The 11,035-nt window shown below is 39.8% G+C and overlaps 2 protein-coding genes across 2 annotated transcripts in view; one reads left to right on the forward strand and one right to left on the reverse strand.

Moving 5' to 3' along the window:
* LOC135709776 (Krueppel homolog 1-like) overlaps positions 1-11,035 on the reverse strand; it is a 184,123-nt gene that overhangs the window by 21,616 nt on the left and 151,472 nt on the right. The gene's annotated exons all lie outside the window — the stretch shown is intronic.
* Positions 10,086-10,463, forward strand: LOC135709788 (sphingolipid delta(4)-desaturase DES1-like). The gene has a single exon (XM_065232179.1). It carries the CDS (start codon positions 10,086-10,088, stop codon positions 10,461-10,463), a length of 378 nt encoding a protein of 125 aa, XP_065088251.1.

Below are 11,035 nucleotides of genomic sequence, written 5' to 3' on the forward strand. Positions count from 1 at the left end.
ACTGATTTTAAACTTTTACCAAACAGTTCCGTAGTTCAAAAACAATCTAACAATTGAGATCTGCTAGTTGGAAGGATTTTAAAATTTTGAAATTTTTAGCTTAATATTCCCCAAATGCACTGCGCTTAGAAAATCGCTTCGTGAAGGTACGAAAATAATCATTCTGGAAAACTTGCTTGGGCGCTACAGATCATTGTAAGACCTGCCATTACATTTGTTGTAAGAAATTATTTGTAGATTAAAGCGATTTTAAATGGAGTTGGTTGGAAATGCTAACATGAAGCTTTAGTGTGATGATTTATTAGCTAGAGAATGATCTTTAGAAGAGGGTAGGTGGATAGTTCCGTTAGAGTACGGCAGTATGAAAATTGAATAGAAGTTGAAAATGAGCGAAGGGCCATTAAAGCGACAGTTTTTCAAGATAAACGCACATTTTTGCCTAGCCCGTACGATGTACGCGGGGACTTGAAGTATGTCTCCAAGTCCACAGGCAAAAATGTGCGTCCCTCTTGTTGCTCATAAACTGACTGCGGCTGTGGAATAGTTCTAGCGACGTTTTCATCACTACCTAAAGCCCCACGTTTCGAGAGCATTTCCAGTCGATGGTGTGTTATAATGCAGTTCTTCTTTACCCAACTATTGTGTTGCTCCTCTCGTCATGACCAACGTGATCATCTCAGAGAGAAAGCAGTAGGGTGGTTGTTGCGTGCTGTACCATCATCAGCATTGTTGACGGCTACTCCCGCCTTGAGTTGTTACATTCAAAGTGTTTTTTATGTTACTTCATACGCGAAGTTAACGATTTTCAGAGTTGGTTGGAAATGCTAACATGAAGCTTTAGTGTGATGATTTATTAGCTAGAGAATGATATTTAGAAGAGGGTAGGTGGATAGTTCCGTTAGAGTACGGCAGTATGAAAATTGAATAGAAGTTGAAAATGAGCGAAGGGCCATTAAAGCGACAGTTTTTCAAGATAAACGCACATTTTTGCCTAGCCTTGAAAAACTGTCGCTTTAATGGCCCTTCGCTCATTTTCAACTTCTATTCAATTTTCATACTGCCGTACTCTAACGGAACTATCCACCTACCCTCTTCTAAAGATCATTCTCTAGCTAATAAATCATCACACTAAAGCTTCATGTTAGCATTTCCAACCAACTCTGAAAATCGTTAACTTCGCGTATGAAGTAACATAAAAAACACTTTGAACGATTTTAAATGTTTTAAAAAGATTCAGAATTCTGAAATGTATCTATGTTACATGTAAACTGCACTAGACCAAATTGAAATATTGAACATAGAAATTATTTTTCTTAAATCTAAGGAATATCATTCGAATTTGAGGACTAAGAAAATTAAACTATTTTAAAAAATTCCTTGGGTAGGCCAGATTTTTTACATGTTTGAACTTTGCGAGATTTCTGACTTCAATACGACGTTTTCAAATATTAAAAAATAAACTACAAGGGACGCCCTATGGGGTTGTACGCAATTGTGACGTAGGACTTCGTGGTCTTATATATAAATATTATTTGTTAACTGCAGCAGGAGCTTGTGTTTTGTGTAGGAACAAGAATTTGACCGGGGTTCTCTCTGTTTATACTCTTTAGTATGACTATGATTGCCCTGAAAAGAACCTTTTGATATGAATTTTAGTTCGTCTTCCTTCGGAAGGGAAGTAAAGTCGTTGGTCCCGGCCCATGTGCGTTGTGAATGGGTGCGATATCCTACGCAGGTGTGGAAGCTGCCTTTCTGCTCATTCGGTTGCCGTCAATGGATGGCAATCGATGTCCGTCGGTGATTGGCACTAGATTGCGGAACAGAGACCGACGTTAAATAAAGGAAAAGAAGATGAATTTTAGTTGGGACGTGTTCCGAAATTAGCCAATAGTAATACAGGCTTAAAGCTTTTGGAAGATGATGATGACTTGTAGGCAGCTGGATCAGCAAATCGGAACGGACAATCCCATATTATTCGGTTCAATGTCAACTGTCTGCTGCTGGACAGGGGTTGAACCAATTCTCTTCATCGATTTCCTATGGCTACACTAACCTATTTCGCACTATTTCTGCTATGCTTTTCTATCATTCAGAACAACAAACTTATCAATGAATGTGTTTGCCGTCGAGTTATTAACGGAACAGAAAGTCCATGAAGAGAAACGACCAAAATCGCTTGCATCCCCTGCTTCCTAGTTTGGTTACAAGATTATAACTCTGGAGAGCATTTTGTATGGTCGTTGGGGGCGTGTGATTTTGAATTTTGCGATGTTACGCAATTGCATCCTCCCTATCCGCACACGCCCGAAGATCGGAACCGAATGACACTTCGACTTGTTTCGTCTACTAACGTCTCTATGATGACAGTGTTGGGGAAGCAGCATAGGCATGTAAGTAATTGGTGGATTTGTTAGCTATTTACACTTTTGGACCATGCTTGACATTTACCACCTTTTCAATAGTTTCTTGTTGAAAATCAAGCATTACTTTTGATGCGTGGAAATATTTCTGATCGATTGGTGATAAAATTATTTAAATTGGTCCAGGGGCAGCTGAGTTATTAACGTTCAAAATCTTTCATAATTTCGTTACATGTTTCATTTTTGGTTTTCACAAAGTGTTCCCCCATGTAGAAATCACAGACGTAGTCCTACGTCAAAAGTCAAGGCTCCAGGACTTTAACTACATTTTAGAACTCTAACACTTAGAAACATTGGATTATGGTGAGAATGCAAAATAAATTGAGGAAAATTCTGATGAAATTCTGGAGAGAATAACCAATGGAATTTAATTGGAAATTTCAGGTAATTAAGAGAAGTATTTCAATCCTAAGCTACTTCTGAAGAGTTTACTATGGGCATTTTGAATAGAATTCCATGGAGCTCTAAAGCACATCAGACGGAATGTTAAGGAGCATTCTGTGATGGATTCAATGAGAATGAACTCTACGGTAAAATTAATGATGATATGACTGCAATCAACAACAATAGGCTACCGGCCCCTGATCTCCAAGAAGTTGAGAAGGAGATCGGTCGGCTGAAAAACAACAAAGCAACTGGTGTAGATCAACTACCAAGTGAGCTATTAAAATACAGTGGCCAAGCACTGGCGAGAGCGCTGCACTGGGTAATTGCCAAGATTTTGGAGGAGGAGATATTACCCGATGCTTGGATGGAAGGTGTCGTATGCCCAATCTACAGAAAGGGCGACACGTTGGATTGCTGCAACTACCGCGCGATCACACTGCTGAGCGCCGCCTACGAGGTACTCTCCCAAATTCTATGCCGCCGCCTGTCACTATTTGCAAGAGGGTTCGTGTTAATTGATTTCAAATCCGCATACGACACAATCGATCGAGATCAGCTATTATAAATTATGCACGAGTACGGATTTCCGGATAAACTGACGCGATTGGTCAAGGCGACGATTAATCGAGTGATGTGCGTTGTTCGAGTATCGGGGACACTCCCGAGTCCCTTTGAATCTCGAAGGGGATTACGGCAAAGTGATGGACTATCGTGTCTGCTATTTAACATCGCGTTTGAAGGTGTGATAAGAAGAGTTGGGATGGACACGAGTGGCACGGTCTTCTGGTTCAAAAATTTCTGAGAACAGTGGGGAAGTTAACCTAACAAATATTTCAAAAAACATTACAGAAGTTGCGAAAAATTAATGGAAATTTAGAAAACGTCAGGAAGTTTAGAGATCAGTTATTAATGTCAGTGCAATTCCAAGAGCATCATCAACTTCGTGCTGCGGCGAATTTTATCCACCAAGCTTCTTGGCTTCGGAACTTTGAGACGATGGTGGAAACGTACATCAGACTGAAGGCTGAAGCTAAGCGGATTGGACTTGCCATCAACGCAGGGAAGACGAAATACATGAGAGGAAGAGGTTCTAGGGAAGACAATGTTAGCCTTCCACCCCGAGTTCAGATTGACGGTGACGAAATCGGGGTGGTCGACGAGTTCGTGTATTTGAGCTCACTGGTGACCAACGAAAATGATACCAGCAGAGAAATTCAAAGACGCATTATGGCAGTGATTCGTGCCTACTTTGGACTCCGAAGGACGTTCCGGTCGAATAAAATTCGCCGCGGCACGAAGTTGACTATCTACAAGACGCTGATTAGCCCGGCGCCCTGGTGTTTTCGAACGGAAGGTGTAGCGTACAATCTACGGTGGAGTGCAGATGGATGACGGAACGTGGAGGAGCCAAATGAACCAGGAATTGCACCAGCTGCTGGGAGAAGCATACATCACACTGCAAAAAATGGGCGACTACGGTGGGCTGGGCATGTCGTAAGAATGCCAGACGATGGCCCAGTGAAAATGGATCTCGAAAGCAACCCAACAGGAACAAAAGAAACGACCTGCGGACTACGAGGCTGGCGACTTGTGGCCATGCATCGAGTAGAGTGGAGACGACTTCTTCGGACAGCAAAGGACACCAAGGTCTTAGCTGGATTGGTAAGGTAAGTATGATTACAATCCTGAAACTACGCCTTATCAAAGAGAAATTCTGAGTAAAGTTGCAAGTAAATGTGGATACCCGAGCAAAGTCGGTTAACAAAATGAAAGCAAATCGATATTAAAGTTTGCAGTTCCTATCATAATTTTGATTTTGATTGATTTTCATATTGTGCTTTCATTATGCAGTAAAAACTCTTTAAATGAAAGCAACTTAACTTGAAGTTCTGCTTTCAACGTCTTGTTTAAAATTTAATTAAAGTTCATCTGTAGTTGAACTACTGATTATTGTTTATTTGATTTGTTTAACACATATTAGGTCATTCGTGACTTGCCCGGGGTGAGATTTGACCTCAAGTCTTTCAGCGTGAGAAGCACAGATACTAACCATCTACGTCAGGCCCGTATTCAGTTAAACATAATGAATGCAAATTCAGTAATCAAGTTGTTTTAATTGAAAGCAGGATTAGTTTTCCGTTTGCTTCAACAGTGTAAAATTTTCCTGTTAGTTTTGCTGTGTTAACCGTTAAGTCAACCAAAATTAGATCAACTGGAGTATTCGAAATAAGTTACATCGTGACAGCAAATTTTGATTTTAATTTGATCTCCAGCTTTGCTCGGGTAATAGTTCCATGGGGATCTAATTCTTAATGTAGCTCAAAATTTTAAAATTTCAAGCTTGTTTGAAAAAAAAAGTTTCAAAAGAATTTCTCATAGAATTCATCAGAATTTCTTAAGATCTTTAAGGACTTTCCAGGAGGGTTTGACAGGAAATTTTGAGCATATTTCCAAACTTTGCTGTGTCGTGTTTCAGGAGATTCTGATGAAATCTGCCAGGGAACTCAAAGGAAAGTCCAGATAATCCAAAGAAAATTCCAAGAGATCCTCTCAAGAGCATTTTGAAAAGAATTTATGCTGAACAATGCATTATCCTAAGTAACATTGATCGATTCTCTATCGACTTTTTTTTTTCCTTGATTTGTTTACCGTCGATCTTGTTTTCCGTGCTGAGCATCAATGCTACCGACGCCAGGGAGGCAGCTCCCACACCTGGACCCTACCTATCGACCCATCAACTCATGAACCGGGAACCAACGGCTTTACTTCCCCTTCCGAAGAAAGGCGTGATCAGAGATTTTATGCCTCAGACCATCCCGGCGGCGCCGACTGGGATTGAACCCAGGCCTGCTGGGATGAGAGGCAATCACGCTTACCACTACACCACCGGCGCCGCTATCTCTATTGACTTTGTATTTCGTTAAAAACTTGGGTACTGAACCGTTTCTTGCCGTCTTTGTCGTATAAAATGTTAGATAATAGCTTATTTTGTCGATCTGTGTGCTGAAATTCGCTGGGAATGTGTTACCGTGGCCGCGAGGATACAAAGAGAGAGTTGACGAAGAAAATCTGTCAATGTTGCTTAGGACCTAATTCATTATTCAGCTTGAACTTCAAGGAAATTTAGAGGTTATTCTCATAGAATTCTGAGGTGAAATCCTAGGAAATGATGAAGAATACTTTCCTAAATTGTTGATGGCATACCAAGAGAAATATTTCAAGCGAATTGAAAAGAAAATTATTGTGAAATTTAAGAAAATTCATGCGAGAATTATTAAGAATCTGAAGATAAATGTAGAGCAGATTTCAAGAGTATTTCGGAGGAAATTCCTTAAGATTCCTGCACTGAATTCCGAGACTGTTATGGAGCAAATTTCTAAGAAATACCGCACAGAACGATAATACTATTGAGGGTAATCCTGAAAGTAAAAGTAATTCTAAAGAACTTTAAGAATGATCCTAAGGAACTCCTTGAGACATTTTCAAAGATATCCTGAGATAAGTTCAAAAGAAAAAAAATAAGTAAATTAGTTGGAAAAAATAATTCCAGATTCCGTACACAGAAGGTTGTTTTCGATTTCCGATTAATTCCCGGATCTCCAGGATTTCCTGGTTCAGTGGCCATCTTGGACCACGATCGCTTGTGATGTATTGTTCGGTTGGTGTTCGATAATACAGTATTTGAACTTGGCTCTAGTGTGTTAAAAAAGCAAAAATGAAAATTATATGGACTATACTAGACCTCTTTACATTACTGAGTTAATCGGATCATTCGTATGAATTTAAAAAAAAAATCATTTAATCAAAACTACGCATCACTTATCAAGGTGAATCCTGATCTAACGATCCCAGCATACTAACAAAATCTTCTCTCCTGTGACCTTTGTGGGGTTTCCGAGGTAAACACATGCACATGGATTGGTGCACTTATTTTCGACCTAGCACTAGTTTACGATCCTCTCATACAACTCAAAACTTTGTGTTTAATACATAAAGCCAAGTTTTCATTATCAAAATATCAGGTGAAAGCCAAATTTAACAATGCTGAGAGTTTTTCGAAAGTTGTTTCTGCGAAAAATAGGTTTCAACGTTCAAAGTTTTGCTAAGCGTTCAGCTGATTAAATTTCGTTTAAAAAACCTGGATTCGACGGTATGTTCTAAGTTTGTACAGAACTACTATGAATAACAGTTTCGCCTTCACGTTCAGACTTTAAAGAATCACCGGAACATTAATTCACAACCTTCAAGCAGCGATTAACCAAAGTTCGACGAACATTTCTCAATTTTAACCCCTAACTACAGCACTACCTACAGATGTCTGTAAAAGTTCTTCTTTGAAGCCTGCCAGAAAAAAAAACCATGCATTCCGGATCCACTTCGAAGAATGTGGTTGTTTTAAATTAATTTGTGCTCCGACTGTGAATAATTGTTGTAAATGTAATAATGATATGGCTCTTTCGGAGTAAAGAGGAAGCGAAAGCAAAAGGCATATGTACTCCAGCGAGCGCTCCGTGTGAGACCAACGAGACCAACGCGGCACAGCATCAGTGTATAAGCCCGATCCATGGTGTGTTCATTCAGTCAGGGATACACAGAAGACTCCGGGACGATAAAGCCAAAAGAAGAACAGACAGTTTAGAGGTGAAAAAGGCGAGAGCAAGTACGCGCCTTATCGGAAGATTTGCTCTTCGAGGGGTAGAGATATGACTTGAAAGATCTGTTGGAATCTGCTGACTTGGGATAATGGTTGTTGCGATTGTGAATCTGAAAAGTGAAAATTACAATGGAACCCCACACGGCAGCAGCTTCGGGGAACCGTTCGTGATCGTCTAATTACATAATTTATATTCTAATTACATCAACCCCGAGCGAACCCCTCGTAATGCGCTAGGACCGAGACTGTGTGTGAGTAAAAAGAATTCTACCGAAGGAAGAAAAAAAAAAGAACCCGCAAGCAAACTGGCTTACTGGCTATGGTGGAGTTTTTCTTTTCTTTGGGCAATAAAGAAGAGGAAGAAGGAAGTGATTTTCGAGTTATTTGGTGATGAAGATTACTGTATTTGGCAGACGATTCGCTGCTCGCCAGTTCCACCGGGCGTGGTAGATGGTGCTGTCGAACAAGTTCTTTTCTCTGCTGCCAACAGAAGACAGTGGCCATCGCCAACAACTGCCCCCGCTGTCTCTGCAACAACAAAAAATGAAAGTGAAATGATACTAAAAGTTACATGACCCCAGGAGACGACCATCAGCATGAAAGGAGAGGAAATTTAATGAAAAAGAATTTAATGAAAAACCATGTACTACGCATACTTTAACACATTGAAAATTTGCTCGCGCTGTAGGCACGTTTAGGTTGTTTTTTTTTTGAAAAGGGAAAACACGAAAGAGTCTGGTTCTATTTTCCTTCCATTTTCGGGCGAAATTCTTCTGACTGGGGCAAGTTTTGTTCGTTTTGGCGTTACAAATTGCGGCTGGAATCTGAATAGCGTTCCTTCTTTTTACCTTCACATGCTGCAAGAGCAATAAAGAAGTTTCTGTATCCCGGGAAAATTTGTCACCGGATCTCCTCTTCTGTCGGATCGAATTTTGTTGTGCTTCGCTTTCGCTGTGTGTGTGTGTGTGTGTGCCTTTTTCTTTGGGACGAGAAGATGGTGATAAGCGGATTTTTCCTCAATTAAATGTGAAGAGGCTTAGAACTTTTAAATTAACATCAGAAAACTTTTCACCGTCATATGGTGCATGGTAATTGGTTGCAAGGCATCCTCTCTACATGCAGTCGATATGTTTGGTGTTTTAAATTTAAACGACAAACAAAATAAAAATTATTTCGAGAAGTTGAAGATACCCGTGTTTAAAATAAAAGTCTTTGGTAGAAAACGATGAATCTGCTTGCAGTTTTACAAATGACTACACTTTCAATAATCTGATCACATACAATCTCATCAAAACATGGTCATATTTGGACATGATGAGGAAGAACAGAATTAATAGAACTATTCTGGTGCAGTTTCGGTTTGGGTTGTGATCAGTCTTTACACTATGTTTTGCAAGGTGCGTTCACGATAGAAACTTTAAATTGCAGAAATCTAGAGTAGGTGTGCAGGGTGTCGACTACCTGTAAAAACATGGAAAATCAGGGAATCTCAGAAAATTTCTTCAAAATTCAGGTAAATATTTGTAAAGCCTTACTTAAATGTATGACTGATCTCACTAGTCTCATACAATTCAATTGATCGGTGATTTTATTTTAGAATCGTAAATCGTAAATGGATCAAATCTCATGGAGAGGTTCTCATTCAAACCAAAAAGTAAGCAAAGTTAGGCATTTTTTGTGGGCAAATGAAAAAAAACATAGAAGGACGCGGTTTTCAAATTCAAAAAGCTTAGAACTCATATTTATTTTCAAATTTTTGCAAGACAAAAAAAAACAAAATGGAGCCCGTGGTCACGTTTTGAGGAAGGTACCTCAGGATCGATCTGAAACACAACACGAGTAATGAGGCTTTGAAGTGAACTAAATTTATTGGAGGAATGACCTAAGAACGGGTAAACAAACTTCAAATTTGACAAAATGGTGCGATCTCAAACTTTTTGGTCGATTTTTCACCCCTGTTTTCATCTTTAAGGCTTCAGAAAAAATAGTGAAATAATAGAAATATAATTTGTAGATTTTATAGGTCATTCCTCCAACGAAAAAGGTTTTCTTTCGAATGGTCAAAGGTAGAAGTCGTTAAATTGAACCGTTTTCAAATGAGATTGTAGGCAGTTTTGAAAAATCATGTTTCGAGATATCCGCGCGTCTCGAGCCGAGAGCGTCCCATGGCGGCCTGGACTAGAGGTGAGTAAATCAGCTCATCTGGCTGAGCGGAGCAGACCTGTCCAGCTCACTAACGGGAGTCGATTCTTTTGAACAGCTCTTCAGCTCACATTGAAATAAGGTAAAATCAAAATCGGAAAAGAAATAAGTGGTTTTGAACTCTAAACCAATAGAGTTTAAAAAGGAGGATCGAAGTGTGCCCTGCTTCTACACGGACGTGAAAATTTTCCGGTTGTCAAATTGTTCGTCTATGTTTTTTCGTCGCGTTTTTTTTCTAGAGAAGTTCGCGAGTGCAGACTTTTATGGCCGAGCTAAGGATAATTCCAGGTCGTTATCATCGATACTGCAGCCGGGGCGGCGTACTTTTACTTTTGAGCGTCTTCACTGCGTGAAGCAGTGTTGTGGAATTCGGATTATTTTCATTTTGGGAGTATTTCTCAAGCAATCAAGAAGTGACCGCAATGGGCCAGCACGTGTCCAGGACGAATTTCGAGTGGTGTTACACCGAGGAATCACACGCCAGTCGAAGGAAGATTATCCTGCAAAAGTATCAAGAAGTTTTCGGTTACGATCCGCGGTTCAAATTTGTGGCTGGAGCCATGATGCTAACGCAGTTTGCGATGTTGTTCATAATGAAGGACCAATCGTGGAAGATGATTTTCCTGGTGGCATATGTCTTTGGAGGGGTGATTAATCATTCGCTAGAGCTCACCTGTCACGAGATTGCTCACAATCTGGCTTTTGGACATGCAAGGCCGATGGCAAACCGGCTGTTTGGATTTTTCTGCAACCTCCCGATCGAAGGAGCGGATGCATCCAACGACACTTTTAAGCACTAAAGAATCTTTACCAACATAGGAGAAAATTCGGTAAGATCCTTCAAATATTTACACATTACACACAACTACACATAGTAACTCGGAGCGTTTGGTACGGTATTTCCACGCATCCTTCCACCGCTGTAGATTCAAGAAATGTTCCCATTTATTTCCAAGAATCATCTTTGCGGCAAATACAACGCAGTAGGCCTGGCCGTATTGATGTTTATATCATACCTCAGATATGCTGTAAACATCAATTAGACAAGAAAAATGATTAGACTTCATCTAACCTAATCATTTTCCAAGATGCTTTCTCGTACTGGCTGCGTTTGTATTAGTTTAGATTAGATTAGATCTAAACCAATAGAGTTTAAAACTACTTAAATTGTAAGTGTAGTCTAAACCAATAAATTCGTAGCTTATAACATGACTCTACCTTTCAATTGTTAACGCCACTTACGCAACAACTGAACAACCACCGTGTAAACTAAAATGCACGCAAAATGTGCCAAAAATATGTCAGTAAAAGCAAAAATGTATGTGAGAGAGCTTCACCTACCACGCGATGATATGATTGACATCGTGTCACA

This window comes from Ochlerotatus camptorhynchus, unplaced genomic scaffold (genome assembly GCF_037179485.1).
Source record: "Ochlerotatus camptorhynchus isolate MF236.1 unplaced genomic scaffold, CSIRO-AGI_Acam_v1.1 ptg000364l, whole genome shotgun sequence".
Taxonomy (NCBI): Eukaryota; Metazoa; Arthropoda; class Insecta; order Diptera; family Culicidae; genus Ochlerotatus; species Ochlerotatus camptorhynchus.

Excerpts from the sequence above, each read along its gene's own strand:
- LOC135709788 (XM_065232179.1), top strand. The coding sequence starts at position 10,086 with ATGGGCCAGCACGTGTCCAGGACGAATTTCGAGTGGTGTTACACCGAG.